General features: G+C 44.5%; 3 protein-coding genes and 1 pseudogene across 55 annotated transcripts in view; 2 read left to right on the top strand and 2 right to left on the bottom strand.

The window, feature by feature from the left end:
• Window positions 1-422: 422 nt before the first annotated feature.
• Window positions 423-4,241, bottom strand: Cfap141 (cilia and flagella associated protein 141). 3 transcript variants are annotated; one of them, XM_076573742.1, is made up of 4 exons: window positions 4,075-4,232; window positions 3,723-3,763; window positions 1,852-1,981; window positions 423-887 (listed from the first exon to the last, which is right to left on the bottom strand). In XM_076573742.1, exons 1-4 carry the CDS (start codon window positions 4,117-4,119, stop codon window positions 690-692), a joined length of 414 nt encoding a protein of 137 aa, XP_076429857.1. In that variant the 5' UTR covers window positions 4,120-4,232; the 3' UTR covers window positions 423-689. The 3 variants fall into 3 exon arrangements, with proteins under 3 accessions (XP_076429857.1, XP_006976341.1, XP_076429858.1); XM_006976279.4 differs by having other exon boundaries at window positions 423-791; window positions 4,075-4,231; XM_076573743.1 differs by having other exon boundaries at window positions 686-883; window positions 4,075-4,241.
• Window positions 4,242-5,070: 829 nt separating this feature from the next.
• Ltap1 (lipid transport auxiliary protein 1) lies at window positions 5,071-18,232 on the bottom strand. 2 transcript variants are annotated; one of them, XM_076573741.1, is made up of 7 exons: window positions 17,811-18,232; window positions 17,339-17,440; window positions 12,072-12,189; window positions 11,805-11,861; window positions 9,630-9,796; window positions 9,482-9,540; window positions 5,071-5,478 (listed from the first exon to the last, which is right to left on the bottom strand). In XM_076573741.1, the coding sequence occupies exons 1-7, from the start codon at window positions 17,874-17,876 to the stop codon at window positions 5,283-5,285; spliced, it is 765 nt and encodes a 254-aa protein (XP_076429856.1). In that variant the 5' UTR covers window positions 17,877-18,232; the 3' UTR covers window positions 5,071-5,282. The 2 variants fall into 2 exon arrangements, with proteins under 2 accessions (XP_076429856.1, XP_006976345.1); XM_006976283.4 differs by having other exon boundaries at window positions 11,805-11,858; window positions 17,811-18,123.
• LOC143273715 (small ribosomal subunit protein eS6 pseudogene) lies at window positions 13,263-14,108 on the top strand (annotated as a pseudogene).
• A 145-nt stretch (window positions 18,233-18,377) lies between the features above and the next one.
• Window positions 18,378-27,909, top strand: part of Ubap2l (ubiquitin associated protein 2 like) — a 54,565-nt gene continuing 45,033 nt past the window's right edge. For 8 of the 50 annotated variants that reach the window (XM_015995183.3, XM_015995184.3, XM_015995182.3 and 5 more), the window contains exons 1-4: window positions 18,388-18,597; window positions 23,042-23,171; window positions 25,018-25,095; window positions 26,126-26,236. In XM_015995183.3, coding sequence (XP_015850669.1) covers window positions 23,082-23,171; window positions 25,018-25,095; window positions 26,126-26,236 — 279 coding nt within the window. In that variant the 5' untranslated portion in view covers window positions 18,388-18,597; window positions 23,042-23,081. Of the gene's footprint in view, window positions 18,598-18,680; window positions 18,998-23,041; window positions 23,172-25,017; window positions 25,096-26,125; window positions 26,237-27,909 lie in introns of those variants that run through there. The other 42 variants (XM_076573725.1, XM_076573724.1, XM_076573715.1 and 39 more) reach the window with 11 other exon arrangements.

Raw genomic sequence — 27,909 nt, 5'->3', positions numbered from 1 at the left:
ATACCTTGAAAATGGACATACTTTTTTCCAGCCCAAGCCCACCACGTGATACTTAACACCCCTCCCCTTCCACCCGTGCAGACCATGGAGAGGCAGCAGAGGCCATGGGGGGAGCTGCTCACTGGCTTGCTCCCCATGGCTTTCTCAACCTGCTTCCTCACAGAACCCAGGACCACCAACCCAGGGATGGCACTGCCCACCATGGACTGGGCCCGCCCCCACTGATCACTAATTGAGGAAATGCTTACAGCTGGATCTCATGGAGGCATTTCCTCCACTGAGGTTCCTTCCTCTCTGATGACCCTAGCTTGTAGTAAGCTGACACACAAAACCAGCCAGTAATCAGAGTCTAGGAAGTAAAACTATGGCAGCCAAGAATAAACCAAGACTCAGGGCTGATAATAAACCCCGCGACCTAAATCTAAATATTTAAGAGTTAGCTTTATTTGTTAAACCAAATCACAACTTTTTTAAACCAGACATTGTACAGCCTCTCCCCTTCCGACACTGCATATCCCACGCTAACCACAAGGCGTCACTCTTGTTTTCCCCGAGGCGACATTTGGGTTGACTTGACCGCGAAAAAGGGGTGGTCTTAAGTCCCAGGTCCAGGTTTGTTTTGGGAAGCCCCCGGTAGAGACTAGAGGCTGGGTTGGCAGGCATGAGGGAAGAGCAGTGTTTGGGCAGCCTCAGAGTCTCTCCTCATAAAAAGCTTTGCCCATCCGACTGAGTTCCTGCTGGTACTGCTGATGTTCCTTCTCAAACAGCTCGTGTAAGGCAGCTTGACGGACCTGGTAGGGAAGGCAGTGAAGTGTGTGGCGCTGGCTCTTTAACGCTCCTTCTCCGTCTCTGGATGCCTCCCCATCCCTGTGTTCCCTTGGACCTGGCTTTAGCAGGGACATAAGAGGAGGTGGTAGGAGAGAGTCAATCAGCGGAGGGAAGCCTATTTCATTTCCCCACCCTTGGGTGAGGACTCATTGTTCAACAAACATTTTGCTGAGAGTGTACCATGAACTACGAAATCTGCCAGGTACTCAAGATACTAAGAGGTGACATGGCAGCTGGCACCTCAGGTGCAGAAGAGCAGCTTAGGGTCTCACCTGGATGAAAAGAGCAGAGCAATGCATTGAGACCTGGAAATGTGTCACCTGCGGCTGGGTGATGGGACATGCTTATAGTTTCAGCATATGGGAGGCTACGACAGGATGTCTGCAAGTTCCGGAAGACCTTGTCTCAAAAATAAATACGTAAAATAACCCCCGACTGGGTGTGGTGGTGCACTTTAACCCAGCATGCAGGGGTGCAGAGGCAGGAGGCCAGTCTGGTCTACGTAGCAAGTTCCAGGTCAGCTAGGGGTACATAGTGAGACTGTTTCAAACAAAACCCAACCCAACCCAAAGAACCCAAGGAAACAAAGCTTCATTAAGGCCAAAACTAAACAAGGAGTGCCACCTGCAAACAGGGCAAAAATTGAAAAAACCTCACTGACTGAAAAAGAGCTTCGACATTTGATGTTAATGTTCTGATAAAAATCATGAAAAATCAGCCGGGCGGTGGTGGCGCATACCTTTAATCCCAGCACTCGGGAGGCAGAGGCAGGCGGATCTTTGTGAGTTCAAGGCCAGCCTGGTCTACAAAGTTCCAGGAAAGGCGCAAAACTACACAGAGAAACCCTGTCTCGAAAAACCAAAAAAAAAAAAAAAAAAAAAAAGAGAAAAATCACACAAAAAATCATGAAAAATCCCAGAGGCAAACAATATAGTTAAGTCTGGACAGAGAGCTTGATATGCCAGCTGGCAGGGACACAGAGCAGGGAAGGAGGAAGACTCCAGGCAGCCCCCTAGAACTCACCATCAGCAGCTGTCTGTTGGACAGTGCTAACTCCTGTTCCATAGCATCCTGCATCCTTAGGGTAGCATACAGGTTTCTCCGTTGGCTCAATGTCATCTGCCACATACAGTGAGTATGTGAATTCCGCCATCTGTTCCAGGTTTAGGGTGGGGATTAAGTGGGGGAGAGGAGTAGAGACAAATCCTTACTAATGTGGTTCCTTTGTGACCAGAACCTCTGCCACTGTCAGACGACTGCAAAGTTCTTGAAAGGGTAGCCAGAACTGACTTGGAGTCTAGTGTGTAAGTACCGTTACTGAATCATACCATGACGAGGCAGAGCTGTCCGCTGTTACAGTCACACCAAAGGAAACGCAAAGTTGTCTCACCTACATCATTTAGAACTGGGGGGTCCCAGTTCATTGTTCCTAACCATTACCTTTTTGGTTTTGTGTTTAAGACAGGGTTTCTGTGTAGTTCTGCCTGACTCTGCCTTCTGAGTGCTGGGATTAAAGGTGTGTGTCACCACCCCACTATTTTTTTTTTTTAATTTTATTTGTTATGTATATAGTGTTTTACCCTCATGTATTCCTGTATGCCAGAAGAGGGCACCAGATCTCATTACAGATGGTTGAGAGCCACCATGTGGTTGCTGGGAATTGAACTCAGGACCCCTGGAAGAGCAGTCAGTGTTCTTGACTTCTGATCTCAACCTCTGAGCCGTCTCTCCAGCCCCGTCCCCAGTTATTTATTTATTTATTTTTTTGGTTTTTCGAGACAGGGTTTCTCTGTGTAGCTTTGCGTCTTTCCTGGAGCTCACTTGGTAGCCCAGGCTGGCCTCGAACTCACAGAGATCCGCCTGGCTCTGCCTCCCGAGTGCCCAGTTATTTTTTAAAAAGACAGTTTCATGTAGTTGGCTGGCCTCCAACTCACTATGTAGCTAACCCTGAACTTCTGATGCTCCTGTATCTCCTGAATGCTGGGGAATAGACCTAAGGCTCTGTGCATACTAGGCAGGCAGTCTACCAGTGAGCTATCTGTACCAACTCCCCTGCCCTGCAATGTCTCACCATATAACCTAATTCCCTGGAAGCATGTAGACGAGTCTGGGCTAAAACTCAGAGACCCACCTGCCTCTGCTCTCTCTCTTGTTGAGATTAAAAGCATAGAGCACCAATTGGGCCCCACTTTAGTTATTTATTTATTAAAATTTTTCAGACAGGGTTTCTCGGTAGCTTTGGTGCCTGTCCTGGAACTCAGTCTGTAGCCCAGGCTGGCCTCAAACTCACAGAGATCCGCCTGGCTCTGCCTCCCGAGTGCTGGGATTAAAGGCGTGCGCCACCACTGCAGGGCCCGCTTTGGGGCTTTTGAAGAGTGTATCTGTCAATCACACTGCAGCCTCTGCTGGCCTTGGACTCAGCGTGAGCCCCCAAGCCCCACGTCTGCCGGCAATTCCTTAAAAACCTCAGGGCTGGAGGACCAGCTGGAGGTAGAGCACTTACGTGCACAAAAAAGAAAACCTCGGCAGGTGGAACACGCAGTTCCGTCTTCTGCATATGGTGTCCCTCGTTCAACAACTGCTGAATTATCTGCTGTATCATTAGTACAAAGCCAGGCAAGAAACACGTGAGATTAAAAAACAAAAGAAGAGAAAAGAATGGCAAAACCAACACTTGTGCTTTCCCGCAGAGATTGGGAAGCAGGCACAGGAAAAACCAGACTTATCTACGAGGCGTTAACATGCCCATCTCCGACTGCTGAGAACAAGGCTGCTCCCTGTCCTCTCCACGTTTTCTTTCTGGAGGAGTCCCCAAGGAGAGCTGACTTAGGCGATGGCTCAGGGAGAGGAGAGTGGGAAAGGAACTGAAGGGAGGAGATGGAAACACAGACTACCTGTTGACCAGCTTCTTAAGTGCCACGGCTCTTTGCAAAGTCTGGAAGAGAAGGGAGTTCTGTTGATCTGCCTTGATTACTAGAATCCGACCACCAGCCCCCACTTTTGAGGAACGAAGTCGTCAGTATCCTAGGGGGACGTGGGAAAGCTCTGCATTTCTCAGGATGGACTGAAGAGAAATACAGGGGCCAGAGCGGGACATATGCAAACAGCTCCCCATTTTTGCTGACTCTCCTGCAACTGTTCCACAGGCCTTTCTTTCTCAGGAATGCTGTACTCCTGGCAAACCCACCCAGAAACTAGACCAAGGGAAACTCCTCCAGTGTCCAGCCTCCCTCCAGCTCTGCCTACCTCTTCTACTTTCGTCATTTTCTCCGCAGACATATCTACAGACATGGTGGGTGTTTCTGAGGCCACCGGGAAGGCTCTCCTTTCTGTTTAGTTTGGTCACTAAGGTTTCAGTAGTCATAGCAACAGCTAGGCGTCCAACAATGACCCTGGTCCTGGGAGATGACTGGTTACTTGGCCTGTTGTCCTAGTGACCTAAAGGGAATCCGGGTTCTCCAGCTTTCTATTAGTGACAAGGCCAGGCTATTATGAGCAAGAGTCACGGAGTCCCTATTTCAGGATTTCAGACTACCTGCAGAGTCTAGATCCAGACACATAGTCCAACCAGTTTCTGGCAGCAAAGCTTCACCCTATGTCCTGTAAGGGAAATGCAGACACACATCAAATGACCGTTGTTCTAAAACCCACTTTAAATGATTCATGGCCGGGAAGTGGTGATGCACCTTTAGTCCCAGCACTGGAGGAAGAGGCAGGTGGATCCCCACGAGTTCAAGGCCAGCCTGGTCTACAGAGCGAGTTCCAAGACAAGACAGGGCTACATAGAGAAATCCTGTCTCCAAAAGAAAAAATCATGGTTTTTTCAGTAGTTAATTTTATTAAATAATTTGTAAACTGACATTAGAGGAAATCACTTCACATTGTCTCATCATCTTGGCATAGGTGATCCCAAGTGCTAGAACATTCTTTTTACTTGTCATAACAGTATTGGGTGAAGGTGGGACAAATCTTTCCACTTCAGGAAAGTCATGTTCATACACCTGGTTTAAAGGGAGCACCAAATTCCCAGAGGACATTCTACCCACTTCCTCACTCCCTTTTCCTCATGAAGCTTTGCCAGACTTTTCCACCAATCAATCTGAGATGCTCTAAACCCAAATATTTCTATTCAAATGAGTGCAATAGGGTAGACACAGCAGACATCTCACCTCAGTTTACACCTTTGGGACTAAACAGCATTGAACAGGGTAAGTAAATTACAGCCAAAAACAAGTGAAGTAATCCAAGGAAGCTTTGACAAACATTAATGACACTTGAATTCAAATCCAGAAAAAGTGCTACTGGGAGATAATGAGGTCTTGGCCAATACTTGAAAATGCCTCTTAAGAAAGGGCTGGGGAATGACCTTTAGACCTAGCTCTGTGAGAACTCTGGGAAGTCTGGGCCTGCTGACCAGAGACCCTGAAGCCGCACAGGTGGCATCTACAGCTCCATCACAGAGTACTCTCCAGGGTGTTATAGTTGTCCTTAAAACTCTTCAGTTCCAGGAAGTGCTTAGGGCGTTTGCTCTTCTGACTGGAGGGGAGGTATGTGACCTGGATGGTTGTTGGCGACATTTCAGGTGACTGAGTTAGGTCTTTGGCTGCTGACTGGTGTTGTCTCTGAGAGCTCCCAATTCGTGCTTTGACCCTGAAGAATACACAGAGAGGACAGAATGAGAACTAGCAGAAAAGGGGTTGGAGAGATGGCTCAGTGGTTAAGAGCATATCGTGCTCCACCAGAGGATCAGAGTTCAATTCCTGGCAACCATGTCAGGTGTCTGTAATTTTAGCTCCAGGCCAGAACCTCTGCTTATACTTACACAGAACTAAAACCAAAAAAAAAAAAAAAAAAAAAAAAAAAAAAAAAAAAAAAACCAAAAAAAAAAAAAACCAAAAAAAAAAACCCAAAAACTTAAAAAACCAAAAACAGAAGAATACAATTCAGAAATTATTCCACTCCATAAATGCAGCTAAAATGGTCTCTGATGTATTTTACCAGTGACTAAGCAAGGCACAGTGGCCCATACCTGTAATTCCTGGAGGCAGGAGCATCACAAATTCAAGGCCAGTCTATCTATATAACAAGTCTGTCTGATTCTCTCTCTCACACACACACACACACACACACACTGACCCCTCCCCCTGCTCCCCAGAAACAAATAAAAAACCCAAACTACTCATTACTAGAACCATTTGATAATTTAGGTATGACAGGAAAAACAAATTTTATTTTATTAAATCCTTATTTCCATCATAATCCTTTTTGGGGTGAGAGGGAGAGGGGACAGAAAGGGTCTTACTATGCAGGCTAGGCTGGCCTTACAGGAAGTGGGCCATCACACTCGGCTCCAGGAACAAAATATTTAATGAAATACACAGGAAACCTGTTTCCCAGACAGGGTTTCTCTGTGTAGCCCTGGCTGACCTGGAACTCACTCTGTAGCCCAGGCTGGCCTTGAACTCACAGATCTGCCTGCCTCTGCCTCCTGAGAGCTGGGAAAGTATGTGCTTCGATGTTGCTAAGTACAATCACAATGTTGTACAGCCAACCTTCAAAATACTTTCCACTTTACAAATCGATGTTTATGTTGACTAAATAATGCTGCCTCATCTTCCCAAGTCTTAGCAACTACCATTCTATATCCCGTTTGAGTCTGACTACTTAGATCATGTAAGCAAATCAGCATTTATTTTTCAAATGATTTTTCTTTTCTTTTGGGTTTTTTCTTTCTTCCTTCCTTCCTTCCTTCCTTCCTTCCTTCCTTCCTTCCTTCCTTCCTTCCTTCTTTCCTTCCTTCCTTCTTTCTTTGTTTGGTTTGGTTTTTTGAGACCGGGTTTCTCTGTGCAGTTTTGGTGCCTGTCCTGGATCTCGCTCTGTAGCCCAGGCTGGCCTCAGACTCACAGAGATCTGCCTGGCTCTGCCTCCCGAGTGCTGGGATTAAAGGCGTGCGCCACCAATGCCTGGCTCCCTTTTGGTTTTTTTGAGATGGGGTTTCTCTGTGTAGCCTTGGCTGTCCCAGAATTTACTCTGTAGACCAGGCTGGCCTTGAACTCACAGAGATCCACCTGCCTCTGCGTCCTGAGTGCTGGGATTAAAGGCATGCACCACCACATCCCGTTCAAGTGAATTTTTAACAGGTTTCCTGCCTAACTTCAAGATTTTTTGTGTATGTGTGCCTACAAGTTTATGTTCACTGCACATGTAAAGGAGCCCAAAGATGTCAGAAGTTGGTGTCACATCCCTTGGACTGGTCACTGTGAGCCACCCAATGTAAGTGATAAGAAAAAACCCAGATACTCCAATAGAGAAGTACTTTTCACAGCTAAGCATCTATCCAGCTCCTAAAAGTTTATTTTTAATTTTTGCTTTTTATGTATGTCTGTGTGAATGTAGGCTACCTGTGTGTGGGTACCCTTGACCAGGAGAGGTGATAGATCCCCTGGAGCTTAAGTTACAGGCAGTTATGATCTGTCTGACACAGTTGCTGGGAACTAAACTCTGGGCCTGTAGAAGAGTAACAAGCATTCTTTTTTTTTTTTTTTATTTTACAATACCATTCATTCAGTTCTACATATCAGCCACAGGTTCCCCTATTCCCCCCCTCCCACCCCTTACCCTTACCCCCAGGCTACCCCCCCATTCCCACCTCCTCCAGGGCAAATCCTCCCCCGAGGACTGCGATCAACCTGGTAGACTCAGTCCAGGCAGGTCCAGTCCCTTCCTCCCAGACTGAGCCAAGTGTCCCTCCATAAGTTCCAGGTTTCAAACAGCCAACTCATGCAATGAGCACAGGACTTGGTCCCACTGCCTAGTTGCTTCCCAAACTGATCAAGCCAATCAACTGTCTCACCTATTCAGAGGGCCTGATCTAGCTGGGGGCCCCTCAGCCTTTGGTTCATAGTTCATGTGTAACAAGCATTCTTATAAACGCTGAGCCACATCTCCAGACCCCTTGTCTAACCCTTACCAGTCTCTCTCTGCCTTGTACTTGTGCATCAGGATGTGAGGTCTAAAGTGCTCCAGGGTCCTGCTGGCCTGTCTGCTGCCATGCTAACCCCCATGATGGTCATGGACTCCGAACCTTTGGCCATAGTGAATTTTCAGAGCAACAGCAACAGAAAAATATCTAAGTCATATGTGGTTGTTTTCATTACTGCTCTACACTAAAGAACACAGTAGAAAGCATGTATTATTTTTATGGCTGTTAGCTTAAATTAAAAAAAAAACTGTTTTATGTGTATGAATGTTTTGCTTGAATGTATGTATGTGTACCATATGCATGCCCAGTGCACAAGGTTGTCAGAAGGCACTAGATCCCTGGAACTGCAGTTATGGATGGCTGTGAGCCACCCTGTGGGTGCTGGCATTTCAACAGCAACAAGTGTTCTTAAAAGCAGAGCCATCTCTCCAGTCCTGGTATTATTATTGTTGCTCCATATTGAAACAAAGTCTCACTTGACCAGCTGGCCTTGAGCTCCTTATGTAACTAAGGATTACTATGAAGAGTCTTCGCTTCTCCACCTTCAGAGCTGTTTTCAGGAGGGCATCACTGTGGCCAGCTTTCTGCAACACTGGGGACGGAGGCCAGGGACTGTGCCTGTTTGGCCAGCACTCTACCAACTGAAGTCTATCTCCAGCCCCTGGCAACTAACTCGAGATCGACTTTCCCTTTTCAATGTGCGTGCTCATCCACAACTTGCCTAAGTGGCATAATGAAGCTATTTTAAAACATTCACCAATCAGATTCTTCTAAAAACACCTGCTTAAAAGTGAACTCTTTATTGATGTTCTTTCTTTAAAGACAGGGTTACACTGCTTTATATGGTTAAAAAAAAAGTGGGGTGGAATTTAATTCTTACTTTTATTGGACCAAGGCACAAAAAGAGGACCCTAGAACAGAAGGAATCCTTATGTGCTAAAATTTCCTTTGCTAGTTATAGCATTTCTGACATTAAAAAAACAAAAAAAAGATTTATTGTTGTTTCCTTTGTATGGGTTTTTCTGACTGCATGTATGTCTGTGCACTACATACACGCCAGGTTTCTGTGGAGGTCAGGAGAGGGCGTCAGATCCCGCTGTAACAGGAGTGACAAATGGTTGTGAGATACCATGTGGATGGTGGGTATCAAACCCTGGTCATCTGTAGGGGCAGCTAGTATTCTCAACCTCTGAGCCATCTCTCCAGATCTTTTGTTTTGGTTTTATTTTTTGAGACAGAGTTTCTCTATGTAGCCCCAGATGTCAAATAATTAGCTATGTAGACCAGGTTGCTCTCCAACTTACAGAGATTTTCCTGGCTTTTCCTACTAAGTGCTGGTATTAAAGGCCTGCACCACTACATTCAGACCACTTGACATTTTAGTGGGTCAGACAAAAGCAGAAACAAAAAAACCCCACAAAATAAAAATAGCAACCAAAATATGCATACAAAGTAGAAGATTTTCTTACTAGCCTGTAGCACAAAATATCTGCTTGTTAATTCTGGTAAGTTCTGTGTGAACAGTCTAGCACTTCTGTATTCTTTTATACTTACTCTGTTTAGAGACAGGGTCTTGTTATATAGCCTGGGCTGCCCTAGACCTAGAGATCCTTCTCCTTACTGTCCCTCTATGTCTAAGTAGCCCTCTATGACATGCCCCACCGTACTTACACAGTGGCCAGCTCGCTTAAGGCCTCCTGATACCGCAAATATTCACTCTGGCCAAAGACCTTAGGGAAGAGAAAGGAAGAATCAGTCTCTTTGTCTGGAGCTTCCATCCCTTTAGTTCTTTGAGGGAAAAACGGACTGTCCAACTTACCCCTGTCCCATAGCGGGCTGTCTCATATCCATCCAGGAGGGTATCAATAAGGGCCTTACGTACACCCTTGAATGGAGTGCTAGTGCTTCGCAGATCTAGCAAGTAGGAGCGGAAATTCTTACCCATTAGAGAACAGGGATGCCGGCCTTCAGCATGAAATGGGATCTCTGAGAAGACAACAGCATAATGATACCTCTTTTCCTTGTCTTTTTTCTAGTTAATTTCCAAACTTAGAAATAGCTCTGCGGGCGGTGGTGGCGCATGCCTTTGATCCCAGCACTCGGGAGGCAGAGGCAGGCGATCTCTGTGAGTTCAAGGCCGGCCTGGTCTCCAGAGTGAGTTCCGGGACAGTCTCCAAAGCTACACAGAGAAACCCTGTCTCAAAAAACAAAACAAAACAAAAACAAAACAAACAAACAAACAAAAAAACCCCCCAAAACTAACAAACAAAAAAAGATCTGAGGAACACAGCTATGCCCAAGTGGTCATTTGGGTGGTGGCTACACAATTCTAAGCTCTATGCACTAACATCTTTTTTTTTTTTTTTCCCCCCGAGACAGGGTTTCTCTGTGTAGCTTTGTGCCTTTCCTGGAACTCGCTTTGGAGACCAGGCTGGCCTCGAACTCACAGAGATGCGCCTGGCTCTGCCTCCTGAGTGCTGGGATTAAAGGCGTGCGCCACCACCGCCCGGTACCATCCTTTTTATACTGTTCTACTTGGCCATCTTGGCTTTAAGATATAAACTTAAAGATAAGAACATGTAAGTAGTCATACAACATGAAAACAATCTATTAATGATCTCTTGTGGACGTAGTGAAAAAAGCATGTGCTATCATTCTTTTGTGGGAAAACAATTTCAGCACTCAGTCCATCAAACTAAAGGTCTCAGTAGAAAAACTTAAAAAAAAAAAACAAAACCATAATCAAGTGCTAGGTGTAGTGTATTGGTACATACCTATAATCCCAGCATTTGGGAGGCTAGGGCAGGAAGATGCTGAGTTTAAGGCCAATGTGAGCTACAACCTGTCTCAAAGAAAACAAAACAACAACAACAAAACTCCAAACCCACCACAAGCTGGGGGCTGGAGAGCTAGCCCAGCAGTCGGCAGCACGTACTGTGCTTGTGGTAGACCTGGGTTTAGAGGCTCACCACCAACCAGAATTCCAGTTCCAGGGAGCTGATACCCTCTTTTGTCCTCCTGCACACACACAGTACATACAAACTCATGCAGGCACACAATACATACAAAATAAAAACAGTAATTAAGGACAGAGTGTGGTGGTGTATGCTTTTAATTCCAGTACTGGGGAGGCAGTGGAGTTGTGAGTTGGAGGCCTGCCAGGGCTAATATCGAGCTCCTGTCTTAAAAATCAAAACAAACCGACAGTTTCCCCAAACAAAAACTAAAACAAAAGAAAGAAACCATAAACTGGGCCGGGAATGTAGTTCAATTGTTTGTTTGCTTATTTAACATACCAGAAGCTCTGGGTTTGGTAACTAGCTCAAAATCAACTGGGTGTGGTAGCAAAATGCCCACAACTCAGCACTGGGAGATAGAAGCATGAGGCTTCCTCCTCACGTTCCAGTTCAGGGTCATCCTTGGAAACACAGTGTGTTTACAACTATCTCCAAATTAAAAAATTAACCAAAAACCCAGACCAAAATAAGTCAGACTCTTGGGAGAAGAAATAATTTACCACTGGGCTGTGGTGGCACACCACCTTCATCCCAGCATCTGGGAGACAGAGGCAGGTAGATCTCTGAGTTTGAGGCCAGCCTGATCTACAGAATGAGTTCCAAGACAGCCAGGGCTACTAAGAGAGAAACCCTGTCTCAAAAAACCAATAATTAATTAATTATCCAAGGTGATTTATCTCTTTTTTTGAGACAGCATCTCTCTATGTAGCTATCCCTGGATGTCCTGGGACTCCGTATGGTAGATGAGGTTAGCCTTTAACTCAGAGATCAGCTTGCCTCTGTCTCCTGAGTTGTATGATTAAAGGTGTGCACCACCCCACCTGGATATCCAAACTGATTTCTTTTAATCTAGTACTGTCAAAACTCTAGTGATTTCCTTCTAGCCATGATGTTCAAAAGGATAAATCTTCACAAGGTGCTCATCATTCTGTTCCCTAGGTTTAGAATCTAGAGTACACCTTTCTCAGCTAACTTACCCGAGGCACGGATGGCATCTAGAGCTTTCATCCTGTACAGATAGTTGTAGCAACCTGCTGGAAAAAAGACCAGTCTCAGGTAGTAACTCTCAAAACACCCACGATTATAGTAAATCAACAAGCTGCCTTCTTGTATCTGCCATATATTCAATAACAGAGGATTATGGGTGGTTGTTACAGGCTTTGAAAATTCTAAGAGTAGAGGAGTTCTAAAGCTGTGGGACTCCTCACTGTCACTGAAACATCCACCAAGAGCTTGTCACGTACTTTGAGTCCCCTGGGTTTCCAGCTGCAGTAGTCTTGTGTCATCATCTGCAAGGAGCTGGGGTTCATACTTGATATCCTGAACCCTGGAGAGTCGAATATCAATCTCCTCTTTTAAGTCCTGTACATTCAGAGGAAACAAGACAGCATCATTATTTTGTATTCTGCTCCCTAACAATCTGTAACGGGTCCAGAGTACGTAAACCTAGATGAAACAGGGAAATCTAAGAATGGGCTTGGGATTCTCTAACATACACCTCCAAGTCAAATCTCAATCTCTCTCTCTTTCTGAAACATGGTCTGTGTAGCTTGGATGTCCCGAAACCCACTATGTAGACCAGGTTGACCTCAAATTCATTGAGAACTACTTGCCTCTGGAGTACAGGGATTAAAGGAGTATGCCACCTCATCTAGCTTTTCTCTTTTGAGAACTTAATGTGTTTGTATATGTCTGAGTTGTACATGCACCTGAATGGTTGTACATGCACTGTGTCCTCCTCCTCCTCCTCCTCGTCCTCCTCCTCCTTCTTCTCTCTCTCTCTCTCTCTCTCTCTCTCTCTCTCTCTCTCCCCAACCCAAGGGCTTGGATTTTCCCATGGGGGCTGGAAGCCAGCAAGCCCCAGCAATCCTTTAGTCTCGGCCACCTTCAGAGCTGAGGTTACAAGGGGACAGGGGACCCCTGGTTTGTATCATGGCTGGATCAGAACTCTAGTCCTAATGAGTGGACAGCAAGAGCTCTTATCCATTGAGTCATCTCATCAGCTTCTAAGCTAGATTTTTTTTAACTTGCCAGAATTTCTTTAGTCTTTTTTTTTTTTTTTAGTTTTTCGAGACAGGGTTTCTCTGTGTAGCTTTGCGCCTTTCCTGGGACTCACTTGGTAGCCCAGGCTGGCCTCGAACTCACAGAGATCCTCCTGGCTCTGCCTCCTGAGTGCTGGGATTAAAGGCGTGCGCCACCACCGCCTGGCTTCTTTAGTCTTATTACCAACATTATTTCTGGTTTTAAGACTAAGAAGAATCTTGGGCTGGAGAGATGGCTCAGCAGTTAGGAGCACTGGCTGCTCTTCCAGAGGACCTGGGTTCAATTCCCAGCACCCACATGACAGCTCATAACTGTCTGTGACTCCATTTCCAGGAAATCTGACACCTTCATACCAATGCACATAAAATAAAGTTAAGTAAATTATTAAAAAAAAAAAGACTAGCTCTTTTTCGTGGCGCCTCCTAGGCGGTCGGCCGTGTCAAGATGAAGCTGAACATCTCCTTCCCTGCCACCGGCTGTCAGAAACTCATCGAAGTGGACGATGAGCGCAAGCTGCGTACGTTCTACGAGAAGCGCATGGCCACGGAAGTGGCTGCCGATGCGCTGGGTGAGGAGTGGAAGGGCTACGTGGTCCGAATCAGTGGCGGGAATGACAAACAAGGTTTTCCCATGAAGCAAGGCGTGTTGACCCACGGCCGAGTGCGCCTGCTGTTGAGTAAGGGGCATTCTTGTTATAGACCAAGGAGAACTGGAGAGAGGAAGCGCAAATCTGTTCGAGGATGCATTGTGGATGCCAATCTCAGTGTTCTTAACTTGGTTATTGTAAAAAAAGGAGAGAAGGATATTCCTGGACTGACAGATACTACTGTGCCTCGTCGGTTGGGACCTAAAAGAGCTAGCAGAATCCGAAAGCTTTTTAATCTCTCTAAAGAAGATGATGTCCGCCAATATGTGGTCAGAAAGCCGTTGAACAAAGAAGGTAAGAAGCCCAGGACCAAAGCACCCAAGATTCAGCGTCTTGTTACTCCACGTGTCCTGCAACACAAACGCCGTCGTATTGCTCTAAAGAAACAACGAACCAAGAAAAACAAGGAGGAGGCTGCAGAATATGCTAAACTTTTGGCCAAGAGAATGAAGGAAGCCAAAGAAAAGCGCCAGGAACAGATCGCCAAGAGACGTAGGCTGCCCTCTCTGAGAGCTTCTACTTCTAAGTCTGAGTCCAGTCAAAAATAAGTCTTTAAGGGTAACAAATAAATGATCATACCTTAAAAAAAAAAAAAAAAAAAAAAGACTAAGAAGAATCTTGGTAGGATGTTCTAAAGAACTTCCTGAGTGGAGAAAAAAAATGAAGCATGAGAAGTTATAATCCTCTCTAAAAGTGCATAAAGAAACTTGTATGTATATGATCTATAATAGTTCGGAAACTGTTCCACATGGTGTGCCACAAAGACTCTGAAAGCTAAAGCATTGCTCCAAGTTCAAGATCAGGGTGGGCTAAATCGAGTTCCAATCCAGCCAGGGCTGCAAAGTAAGCCCTTGTCATGAAAAGGAAAAAAGTACTAAAAGTCACTTTATGTGTCAGTCCTCACACATTCAGAATCAACCACCACTACCAGTTTTGAATCTGTCTAACCTCAGGGGATACCAGAGCCCAAGGACAGAATCTTGGGCTAAGGATTAGACAACTATATGTACATTCTTACTACATAATGTTCAACCATTTCCCCAAGTGGTTTTATTAATTTATACTTTCAATACCAGTGGATAAGGACTGAGATTTTTCTCTCTATATATATGTATGTACATACACATATGTATGTTTAAATTAATGGAACTTTGGCATCGTGTAGTCTAGAGGCCCCTAAACAGCTAAGCTTTAATTTGCCATCATGTGCTGGAAACCAACCCCTGTGTCCTTTCATTCGGCCAAGCGGAAGGAGCACGGCTGACACTCCAGTCCACTGCGTCGTCCGTCAGCCTGTCCACTATGCCACAACAAGCACATGGGAGCCAATACTGCTTAAGGAAAGAACACACACACACGTCAGCATTAGCTCTACCGTTACCTGCTTCTCACTGAACAGCAATTTATTGGCTACCTCCTATGTTTAGGACTAGTGTGAGTGATCATTGAGATACACCTCTGAAGTGTCAGAAATCTTGAGATGTATAGTCTATCAATAAAGGAAGTACGTTTTAACCAACATAAAAGACAAACTTTGGTAGTGGTATGAGAAATTCAAAGTACCATAAGAATACAAAGAAGCTTGCATTAAAATATGTAATGTGTGTTGGGTGTGGTGTTTCAGGCATTTAAAACCCAGCACTTTTGGGAGGCAGAGGCAGGTGGATCTCTTCAAGTTCATGGTCAGCCTGGCCTACAAAGTGAGTTCCAGGATTGCCAGGGCTGTTACACAGAGAATCCCCATCTCGGAAAAACAAAACCAAAATAAAAAAAATATGTAATATGCATTCTTCTCTTGAGGAAAATACTTTTAAACTAAGATCTAAAGTAAGAGGCTACGTATTTCTATGCATGCTTGTAATTCTCAGGAATTCAAGGCCAACTTGGACTACACAGTGAGTTCTAGAGGTTAGCCTGGGCTACAAGAGACCCTAGTCTCAAAAAAAAAAAACCACAAAGGAATGAATGAAGCAGCTAAATGAAGACCATTCCAGGACCGTGACAGTGTGTGCAAAGTTATGAAATTCAGTAAGTGGAGCTTGATGCTGGTAATGGGAAGTTGGTAAAGTCAATTGTCTTTTACTAAAAAGTGAAAGACTGAGAAAGTAAAAGTATGATGAGGATGGCGATGGATGTCAGGGATTCTGGTTTAGAACTGGGGATGTTATTTCAGTTGGTCGAGGGAGCTTGTCTAGCATGTCTAGCTAGCTTGTCTAGCATCCTGGGTTTAATCTCCAGCACTACATAAACCAGGAGTGGTGGTGCACACCGATAACATCTGTACTCAGGAGCTGGAAGCAGGAGGGTCAGGAGTTCAATGTCACGTTTACCTAGATATCCAACTCTAGACCAAGATACAGGAGATCCACCAACCACCAACAAAAAGACTTCAAAGGAAATGGGGACAGGCCAGCCATTCTATCCAAATTGCCAAGCTCCAAGCTTAGTGAGAGATCTGTCTCCAAAATTAAGGTGGAGAGCAATTGAAGAAGACAGAGGATACCACACTCAGGCCTCCACACAAACACACAAAGGACTTATGATTTACCTTACAGTAGGTCTGAGATGTCTATTTGAAACATAAGTTTTAATGTCAGGTGACAGTTATATATCCTAACAAGTTTCTCAGAGAGACCAAGTTTCATTAGAAGACTTTCCTTGGAAAGAAGAGGCAGGCAGATCTCAGTGAGTCTGAAGCCAGCCTGGACTACAAAGAGTTCCAGGACAGCTAGGACTGTTACACAGAGAAACCCCATCTTGAAAAAAACCAAAAAATCCAACAAAGACACTTTCCTTAAAGCCACAAAAAGAAGGAAAGTCCTTAAGGAGAAAGTTAAGACACTACTAGATTACTTTTTATTTTGTCTTTCAAGACAGGGTTTATCTGTGTGGCCCCAGCTGTCCTGGAACTTGCTCTGTAGACCAGGCTGGCCTCCAACTCAGAGATCTACTTGCCTCTGCCTTCCAAGTGTTGGGTTTTAAAGGCCTGAAACACCAAAGCCAGTATGATTATTTACTTTTTCTTTTCTTTTCTTTTTTTTTGAGACAGGGTTTCTCCGTGTAACCATGGCTGTCCTGGATCTCGCTCTGTAGACCAGGCTGGGCTTGAACTCAGAGATCCACCGGCCTCTCTCTGCCTCTGGAGTGCTGGGTTTAAAGATAAGGACCACCATGCCCAGCATGATTATTTACTTTTTAAATAGTCCAATGTGGCATATTATTTTAGTAATTTGAGCACTTGTATGGATCAGGCAGGAGGAATGCTTTGCCTGGGTTACACAGTGAGTTAGTTCAAGGCCAGCCTTCATGCATGTATGTCTCAAAATACAAAACAAAGAACAAAATTAAAAAGTCAGTAATTTGCTTCCTTCCTTAAGCTTGACGAGAAAGGTGGAACTAGGTGATTAATGTTTTCCCCTCTTCCTTCTTGTAGTGTCGGGGATAAAACCCGGAGTCTTATGCGTTCAAGGCAAGCACAATGGGCATCTTTAAAATTCTGCAAAGGCAACTATTCTTACAGCTATAGAGTGAACTGTAACCATTCCCAACATCATGCTAAAATGAAGCAACGTGAAACACTTGGCAATTTAAAGTGAACATGAGAAACATTTTACAGCTGGTTTAGCTCTTAAAGTACATGCTGCAGCAGCTGCAGCAGCGATCAAGTGAGTCAAGTCCACAGGCAGTTACTGCTTAAGTTTGTGAAGGGGAAAATGAAAGTAATTGGACATAAAAACATATGAATAAAGTCATCTTTTAAAGTCAGAGAAAAATCTCCTTGTGCCTAAATAATCAGGTTTACCTTGCACCCTAAGGACCTACCTTGGGAGCATTGTGTCCCACAGGGACATGAGGTCCTCTTCTAGATTTCATTGCAAAACGCATGATTTGTCTCTTCACAAAAATAAACAGCAGTACAAATACCTGCCCGAAAAGATTAGAACCACGTTTAATAATAACAATAATTAAATAAAAAAAAAACCCATCCAAAATCCCTGGGTTTAGGCTGTCAGGGCAAGATGCTGCAGGATAAAACTTGGGGCAAAGCCAGGTCGCTGAGGATAGGGCTGGTTAGCAGTAGGGAGGCGTGATCCCTGGGCCCTGGAATTTAAGAGGGAGGGATCTCAGCCCGGGGCGGGCAGCTTTGACTTCCAAGTTCTCAGGCAGGCTCCGGATGCAAGTCAAAAGCCGGGAAACAGGGCAAGTGGCTGAAGAATGAAGTCAGGGACAGCTCGGGAGGAGAGCCTCGACTGGGACAGGCGCCACAGCAGGAATGGAGTGGGGATCTCCTCACCAGGCTCCCGTATGCCATCACAAGCACAACATTCACCCCGGACAGCCAGTTACTGCTGGACGCCATCGCCTCTCTCCACGAAGACCTGCTAGGCTCTTCCCACCGCGCTTGCGCGGGAGCCCAGGCTCAGCCGAGGCCGGGGCCCCTTAGGTTCCTTGGAGCTCTCCGGCCATTTCCATTTGGGCTTGAGGCAAAAAAAAAAAAAAAAAAAACACAACCAAACTAGAATCGGTCAGAAAACATGGTGGATGGGGGCGCTAGTTAAGCACAGCGCCTTCTCCGCCCCACCCCCTGCCACGTGACCCGCGTCTGCAAAGGCACCTGGGAGTGTGCCGGGTGTCGAGACGCGGAATTACGCCAGTAAGAGGAAGCGGAGGCCCGTCCGGGAGTCACGTGACGGAGGCGGAGCCCCCCCCTACGGGGCGGGGCCGGGGCCGGGGCTGGGGGCGGGGCCGGGGCCGGGGAGGGGGGCGGGGGCGGGCGCGCGGAACGCGAGGCGCTGTGTTTCGTGGCGGGGAGGCGCGCGCGCGCGCGCTGACGTGCGCGGCCCTGGCGCGTCACGTGCCCGGGGGGACGCAGGAAGGCAAGTGGGAGGGGGGGGGGAAGAGGCGCGAGCGCGAGCGCGAGAGGGGAAAAAGGAGGGAGGGGGTGGGGGAGGAGGGAACCTTCTATCACGTGACAGGGGCGGCGCGGCCCGGGGTGTCAGTGTGGAGGAGACTGAGGTAAAGTTGGGAGCGCAGCGGCGTTGGCGGCGGCGGCGGCGGCAGCGGCAACGCGGCGGGGCCGGGTATTGTCCGCGGCCCCTTTAAATCCGCGATCCCCTTTTTTTTTTTTACCCTCCCTCCTTTCTCCCCTGTCCCCTCGGTTCCCCCCCCTCCCGCGGTAGGGCCCCCCCCCCCCACCCCACGCTGTGTGTTTTCCCGCTGTACACCCTTCTAGTTTTGCGGACCCGGGCGTCCAACCTCCCCCCCACCCCCCACCCTCCCCCGTGTCGGCCGCCGGAGGTTTTGTTTATAGTTGGGTTCGCGGCCTACTGGGCCGCGCCAGAGCCGGGGCCTCGATTTGGGAGCGTGGCCGGGGCGGGGCTTGGGGCAGCCGGAGGAGGGGGGGGGGGGGTCATGCGGCTAGAGCCTGAAGGGGGAGAGCGAGAAAGAGCGCGGGCGAGCGAGGCCCGGGCCCAGCCTGAGGTAGGGTTCTCTCCCAGGGCCAGTGGGGCCGGTGTCTATGGAGAAGGGCCTCCTCCCTTCCCCAGCCCTCCGTGGGCCTCCGATCCGGATCCGGCCTGGTCTGGGGGCGAAAGGGGGGGGGCGATGGGGTGGAGCTGCCCTGAACTCCCCCATGTGTGGCCCTCGGTTTGGAGTGGGGAGGCTTAATTTGTTCCGGGTGGGAGGTAGAGAGGCGAATGGCCCCATGGGCTCTTGATGTGGCGCGGAGGGGGGTGAGTCTCCCATCCTCCGCGCGTGGGCTTCTGTCCTCTGTTCGTTTCCAGCCTCTTTGTCAGCTCCGCTTATTACTCTGCCTTCTTTCTTGCCGACCCTGATCGTGGAATCTGTTTTTTGCTGCTGTCTTTAGCTTCCTGTTGTCTATACTGTAGTTTTGGGTACCCAAAACCATTATATTATTTGGGAAGCTGGATATGGAGGCCCCCATGGGCTGTATTACGCCTAAGGGACGTCACTATATCACTGGGCATTTGTTCATTTTTCTCATAATGGGAATGGAATTCCAAATTTCTTGAGACCCTTCACCTGGTGGACAGCCCCCAAATTGCTGTGCAACGTGATGTCACAAACAAGAGACTGTTTTTCCACGATTCTTAAAATTTAGCCACCCCTGGTGTAGGTTGTTGTGGAAAGAAAAAAACACCACAGTAAAAGGCGATTTTGTTGTTAACGTTTTTTGCCTTTGACTCAACTGTGATTCTTAAGTGGAGAAATCCTTTTTTGTCTCCACCTCCCATATTCTTCGTTGGGGATATCTGATGTGATTTGCTGGGAGGGGATTGGGATCATTTTGACAACCAACATCACTAGAGATTAAAACATTTTGGATGTGTATCTGTTGATAAAACCTGTGTTGTGGTCCTACACCATTGTCATTAATTATTAGATTACCCCAATGATTGTTTCTGCTGTGAATGAGAGCTACTGCTGTCGTGTAAATTAGTGATGAAGGGCTAACTGTACTGGTCCCCACCCCCAAGTGCTGCTAACTGGGAGAGCTCCTTATTAGAGTGAAGGTGGCCGGGGGAGGGGACACAGGTCTGCAACCGAGCTTCTAGGGATTGGTTCCTCTGTCAGAGGTGGTAAGCTTACCCATCCCAGTCCGACTTTAGATGTCTGAATTGTTTCTCAAATTAGATTGTAAGCTCCCTGAGAGCAGCAACGAAGTCACAATGCTTTTGTATTTCCTGAAGTATTGGACACGTAGTAGATACTCAATAAATACTTATTGTTTATTTTTTTCAGTAAAATTTCTCTGGCTATTTTTTTAAGTAGCTGGCTTTCAAAATGTAGTCAAGGGCACTTCTTTGTTGAAACCTGTACTTGTTCCTGTAGTGTTCTCTTGGTTTCCAATACTTCTTTCTTATCCTATTTCCCTTAAGTACTTTTTTTTTTTTTAAGAGTTAACAAACATGGTCACTCACTCCCACTGTATAACTCTGGGTATTTATTTTTGTTTGCTATTAAAAAGCTATTAATTCTGTGCCCTTAAGTGGTTTGCCCAGATTATTTACTTTTGACCTGTTGCTCATTATTACTGATTAGGAGGTAAAATATTCTTAGTTTCACATTTCAAAGTATTACCAAAGAGGGAAATGGAAATTAAAAGTAAGAATTGTCACCCCCCCCACCCCCTTAGTTATGTATCTTTCAATATGACTTTGTAATATATTTACATCTCACTTGTAAAATGATATATAGCTAGTCTTACAGCTTATATTTATGGTATAATTCTCAAAAATTGGTATTATACATGGAATAGAAACCATTCAGCATTTTTTTATTATCTTAGCCAATTTTAAAACAATAATTAAAAAGCCCTTTATTGGTGATAAGGAATGTAGTCAGTCTTTGTTCTTCATAACCACATCCCAAAAGAAAGACCTGTGCAACCTATTTACACTACTTGGTGAAGGATTTATCTGCAGGAAAGTCTGCTTCCTTTGTGTTATCAAAGAAATACGTGAAGTTCATGTTCCTAATAGTTAATTCTTGCATATTTCTTTAGAACTTTCATGACCTCAGAATCCAGTGTCTTCTGGGCAGTATAGAATTAACCCTGTATAGTGTTTTGTTAGTGAAAGAAAAAAAATACAGAGTAGCAAAGTATAAATTTGTCTTCTTTTGAAAGGAATAAAACAATGAAAAGTAACCTAATTTTGAGCACTCTATCATGATGATGAATGTTTTCTTTGTTTACTCAAAGCAGCAGCTGAGATTACATTATAAAACAATATGAAGAAAGGGCACTTGGATTTAGTAGAACACTTACTTGGTAGAAAGGACAGAAACTATGTTCTGGTTTTGGAAAGGTTTTTGTGTTCTATGTTTCTTAAAAGTGAAATCATCCTGCAAACAATGTCTCAAATTTAAAGTCATTTTCGAGAAGCCTTTCCAAATAAAACTTGGTGATAGGTGCATTTGATTGGGGGCAGATTTGGGATTCCCCTTTTATTAAGGTGAGTGGTGGGAAGTAATTGCCGTTCTGTTTGCTGAAAGTGTGTTCGAGACCAATGAAGCAGCTGCAAAGGCAGTGTGCTGGGATTAACTAGGAGATGGATTCTGGGTAGTCCCTAGGACTAACACATGCCCTCTTAGAGTCATGCAGAGCTGAGACTGGAAGGAAAAGGCTAGTTATGAACTTGTCTTTTCCCAAGTAGTAGAAGTCACACACAACTTATGTCAAACAGTTGTAGGCCAGGTAAGGCTATGACTTAATGTATGCTGGGTATAATATTTTTTTCCCTGTCTCCCATTATGGTTATGAACCTAGGTCCTTAACTGAGCCATGCCCACAGCTCCTAAATATTTTAAATTGTAATTTTTTTGACTTACAGACTAACCTAGAAGGCTTGCTCCTTTCCTCCCTCCCTCCCTCCCTCCCTCCCTCTCTCCCTCCCTTCCTCCTTCCCTCCCTTCCTTTCCTCTTTTCCTCCTTTCCTTCCCCCCCTTCCTCCCTCTGTTCCTTCTTTCTTTCATGTCTGTCTGTCTTTTGTGACAGGATCTTACTGTGTTGCCCAGGCTGGCCTCAAATTTGCAATCCTCTCTGGTCAGCTTTCCAAGTGCTGGGATTACAGGTATGTGCTGTGCCCAACTCCTGGAAGGCATTTATTTTCCAGGGTTTGTTAATTATGTTTTTTGTCAAAGACACTTTAGATACTTTCACATGTATGGAAAGTTTTTTAATATTGATGTTTTTGTTTATTTGCAAGATAGCAGTAACTAAATTACTATGTTCTTAACATCTTTTAAAAATAGTCACATAGGCCAGCACTTGGGAGGCAGATGCACGAGGATTGCCTTGAGTTTCAGGCCAGCCAAGGCTACATAGTAAGACTGTCTTCAAACAAACACCACACATGCTTTATATACATTTTTGGATGCAAGGTTTGTTGATCTGGCCTTAGGACCTTATGTATGCAAAGCATATGTTTTATCACTGAGGCACATGAACAAAAGTGGGTTTACTGCCATATTTAAACAACATAAAATGTCTCAGTGGCACACACCTGTAGTTACACTTGGGAAGTAGAGGAAAGAAGATTTTCAAGGTCAGCTTTGCTACATTGTGTTTGAGGCCAGATCAAACTAAAACTCAAAATATATCTCAAGAAGCTGAATCTTGAGTTGAAAATGTAGCTCAGTGGGAGACAGCTTGCCTAGCATATAAAAAGGCCTGAGTTTGATCCCCAGTACCACTAGAGAGAAAAGAATTGGTTTTTTAAAAAAAGTTGAAGCCGGGAGGTGGTGGTGGTGACGCCAGCACTCGGGAGGCAGAGCCAGGCGGATCTCTGTGAGTTCAAGGCCAGCCTGGGCTACCAAGTGAGCTCCAGGAAAGGCACAAAGCTACACAGAGAAACCCTGTCTCGAAAAACCAAAAAAAAAAAAAAATATGAATTTCCTTAGTTTGTTCCTTTGAGTAAAGTAAAGTGATTGGTGGTAAAGTTTTGATAAAATAGAATTAAAAACATTTTACCTACGTTTAACCATCTCTTTTTTCCTCTTCAGTATTCTTCCTTGTAAATACTGTTATTTGTATATACTGTAAATGATGACGTCGGTGGGCACTAACCGAGCCCGGGGAAACTGGGAACAACCTCAAAACCAAAACCAGACACAGCACAAGCAGCGGCCACAGGTAATGAACTGAAGGATGTGAATCCATCCAATCCTGAAACCAGCTGCCTGATAGTGGTTTTCATGCAATGTGTATCATTTTGGGCTTTGACTCTTTTAGTTCCTTCTTCTTATCTATTCCTTGACTCTTGTAGTTTCAGGCCTGATAACTGTCAGAGGCATACTGTGATATAACAAGTTTACTCTTTGTTGCTTAATATTGTAAGGCTTGGGGCTTCATTTTGAGTTCTGTGCTAGGTCTGTCTGATAGTGTTTTCCTTCAGGTATCTGAGCTGATTGAGGAGTACATTACTTACACTGCGATTTCTCTAGCCAGTATTTGTCAAGATATCTTTTTTCTGAAAGATTTTGACTTCTGCTCTTACTTTCCCCTAAGGTCTTGAGGCTTTACCTGAGTTTTTCTTTCCCAAGAAAAGCTAGGGTTTTCACTATAAATAATCCTTTTAAATTAACAAATGAGCAGTGGTTCTGAACCTACCTAATGTTGTGACCCTTTAATACAGTTCCTTGTGTTGTGTTGTGGTGACCTCCAACCATAAAATTATTTTCATTGCTACTTCATAACTAATTTTGCTACTGTTATGAATTGTAATGTAAATATCTTATATGTAGGATATCTGGTATTCGACCACTGTGAAAGTGTCATCCCACCTCCAAAGGGTCATGACCCACTGGTTGAGAACCACTGCCTTAGAGCATAGTTAAGTTTTAGAGAAATAAATTAACCTTGGGTATTAAGTTTGATTTAGGTGTGCTGTAATCACAGAATCCATAACTAGTGTTATACCAATGTGAGTTAATTACTTAAATTGAGCTATTGTCCAAATATATTGAATATGTAAGACTAGACTAAAGGTTTCCCCATATGTTCCTTGACTTTCTATTTCCTCTTTCCCTTATCTCTTTCCTGGCTTTCCTCTAGTCTTGCTATGTATCCCTGGCTGTCCTGGTTGGTACTCACTGTGTATTCTAGGCTGCCCTCAAACTTGGAATCTCCTGTGTCTCAGCTTTTGTGTAGTGAGCTTAGACATGTGCTGTCATCATGATCTGCTCCCTTACAAATTTCCCTCTTGTCTCTAAATAAATAAATTCCTTTTCTTCTTTTTTTCTTTTCTGGAGACAGGGTTTCTCTGTCTTGCCTTGCCTGGCATTGAACTCAGAGATCCTCCTGCTTCTGCCTCAGTGCTGGGATTAAAGGTGTGCACCACCACAGCCAGGTTTCTTTTTCTTGAGACAAGATTTCACTAAATTGTTCAGACTGGCCTTGACTTACGTTATTCATGCCTCAACCTCCTGAGTTTGTGAGATTACAGGTCTGTACCACCAGGTCTGCTCTCCTTAACACCCCCACCCCCACCCCCCCACCCTCTGGTTTTTCGAGGTAGGGTTTCTCTGTTTAGCCCCAGCTGTCCTGGAACTTGCTCTGTAGACCAGACTGGTCCTGAACTTACAGAGATCTACCTGCTTCTGCTTCTAGAGCTGCACACATGCTAGGCAAGTGCTTTACTTCTGAGCTTGATCTGCATCCTACTGATTTGGCTTTTTTGGTTTTTTTTGGGGGGGGGGGTGTTTGTTTTTTTTGAGATAAGGTTTCTCTGTGTAATGGTCTTAGCTGTCCTAGAACTTGATCTGTAGACTAGATTGGCTTCAAACTCAGAGATCCTATTGCCTCTGCCTCTGGAATTAAGAGAATATGCCACCACTGCCCAGGTCTTTTTTTTTTTTTTTCTTTAATTACAACAGAAAAGAAACTGGTGTGGTAGAGTGTAAAGATTTACTATGTAGGTCCCTCTTTGTTAATTTCTTACCTCTTGATTAAGGTTTCTTGATCCTATCTCACTTCCTAGGCTACTGCAGAGCAAATTCGACTTGCGCAGATGATTTCGGACCATAATGATGCTGACTTTGAGGAGAAGGTGAAACAAGTGAGTGTCCCATTTGTTTTCTGTAAGCTAAGAAAATACCAGAATTAAATGTCATTGATGCTTACATTGATAATTGCATATACATTGAATGTAATTATCCTGGGTAGGGAGATGGCTCAGTGGGGAAAGTGCTTGAGGACCTGACTTTGAATCCCATAAAGCCTGGCAAACCATGCATAGGAGCACACATTTGTAATCTCAGTGCTCTTACTGTGAGATGGGAGGTAGAGACAAAATCTGAGCTTCTGTATACAATGGTGAACAACCAAAGAGAGACTGTTTCAAGGTGAAAATGTAGGACTGACACCAAGGTTGTCCTCTAACCTCCATTCTGCTACACACAAAGATATTTGAGTATACATCATACACACACAAGGAAGAATAATTAGATTCATTGATAGTTTAGACCATTAAATAATTATTTCCAATGCTTATATATTGCCTTCCTTTGAATAGCTACCTTGTCCAAAAAGTTCTATCTTAATTCTAAACTCTGTGTGTTCTGATACCCCCAGAATCTTGTGAATACTAATTTTATACCTCACCACTGAGCTGTATTCTTAGCCCCTTGGGTCTAGGAAGTGTGGAAAATGATATGTAGAACAGAAGCTTGTGTATTTCAACTTGATTTTCCATTTGATGCTTAATTACTTTGTGAATATTTTTGACCTCATCCCTAAGCTACAGGTGTTAAAATTTTGCTTTTGTTAACATTTAGATGTATTTGTATGCGTATATGCTATAGTACTTGATGTGGAGGCAACATGATAATTTGTGGGAGTTGGTTTTCTCTTCCTATCTGTACGTCGTAGGGATTGAACTCAAGTTGTCTGGCTTGGTGGCAAGTGCCCTTAACCTGCCAAGTCATCTTTTCAACCTTAAAGTTTTGTTTTTTGAAAGTACAATTATATTTTACATATCTTGCTTTTTAAGCTTGTTTCTTTCAATTGTAGCTGGTATCTCCTCCCTTCATCTAGTTTCCTTTTTGGAGTATAAACTTTGCTTATGGTTACTGATTTTTCTCTTTCAGTTGATTGATATCACAGGCAAAAACCAGGATGAATGTGTGATTGCTTTACATGACTGCAATGGAGATGTCAACAGAGCCATCAATGTTCTCCTGGAAGGAAATCCAGACACGGTAGAGTGCTAATAGTGTTTTAATAATTCTAAAAACAGTCTTTTTCTTTTGGTTTTTCGAGACAGGGTTTCTCTGTGTAGCTTTGCGCCTTTCCTGGAGCTCACTTGGTAGCCCAGGCTGACCTCGAACTCACAGAGATCCACCTGCCTCTGCCTCCCGAGTGCTGGGATTAAAGGCGTGCGCCACCACCGCCCGGCCTAAAAACAGTCTTAAAGCAACGTTCTAAATAGAATAAGAAACATCCATGGAGATTCTGGCAGATGACAAATACTATCCTTTTATATACATATCCTCTTCATTAGAATCATAAGTGAAAGCAAGTAAAGTCAGTCTCTTCTGATTGGTCTGGAACAAAGTGTTCATTCCACATGACTGATTTCAAGGCTTAGAAGGCTTGTGTTGCTTTGAATGAGAGGTATTTAGTAATCATGGAAGATTTCTGTTCATTTTAGTTGCTGATAAGTAGTCACAAATTGCTAGATTCTAAATAGAGGACTTTCCTCTAATATTTGTTAGCTTTATATTAACATCCTCTTTCATTACTTGAACTTAGTTTTGTTCTGCTAGTAAAAAACAAGCTGTATAGTCTGTTGACATTCCTGGATCTGATAGAGAATATCTTGGAGGATTGCTTGCCTTGGAATTTAGACAAATTTGCTCTCATTTCTCCTTCCCACCTAATGAGAATTCTTTTGTATTTGTCTTATTTTTAACAACAGCACTGCCTTCCTACATTTTTGATATTGCTATAGCACTTACTAGAGGACTTCAGTTTTATGTGAGGAGAACATTTTGAAACATTTTCATAATACTGGTCTTACACTGAGGAGTTTTGGTTGGGATAGAGTTCATCCTTTACTATAAAGATGTTCATTTGTTTTTCTGAGACAGGGTTTCTCTATGTGGCTCCAGCTGTCCTAGAACTCAATCTGTAGACCAAGCTGGCCCTGAATTCAGAGACCTGGCTGCCTCTGCTTCCAGAATACTGGACTAAAGGCATGTGCCACTGCCACCCGACCCAACTGAAGATAATTAAAAATATCAACTGTCAGTAAACCACTAGAAGATTATCAGTTTCCTAGGATAGTAGCAAATAGTGGGAAATGGGATTATTTTTATTTTTAATTTTTACTTATTATTTTGCGATTTCATGCATGTATAATAAATATACTTTGATCATATTTTTCCCCATTAGCTTTTTTTTGTCCCTATCTGCCTCCTCCCAAACTCCTTTTCAACATGTATCACTCCTACTTTATTACCTATATGTGTACCTTTAATTAGGTTTGCATGCATGAAAATGGGTTGGGGGGGCTGGAGAAATGGCTCAGAGGTTAAGAGCACCGACTGCTCTTCCAGAGGTCCTGAGTTCAATTCCCAGCACCCACATGATGACTCACACCCATCTGTAATGAGATCTGGCATCCTCTCCTGTATACATAATAAATAAATAAATCTTTAAAAAAAAAAAAAAGAAAGAAAGAAAGAAAGAAAATGGGTTGGGAGTTGATTACCTTAGCAGGGGTAATTTTTCAGTGACTACACCACTGAGTAATATGATTCCTCCTCCTCCAGCAACCATTAACTGCCTGTAAGGCAGAGGTGGGGCCTTGTGAGCCCTTTCCCATCCATGATGGAATGTTGATGGACCCAATCTTGTGTCAAGTCACCAC

Source organism: Peromyscus maniculatus, chromosome 6, assembly GCF_049852395.1.
Source record: "Peromyscus maniculatus bairdii isolate BWxNUB_F1_BW_parent chromosome 6, HU_Pman_BW_mat_3.1, whole genome shotgun sequence".
Classification (NCBI taxonomy): Eukaryota; Metazoa; Chordata; class Mammalia; order Rodentia; family Cricetidae; genus Peromyscus; species Peromyscus maniculatus.
Note: the sequence above shows the minus strand (reverse complement) of the source record. Positions and strands in the feature narration are given on the sequence as shown.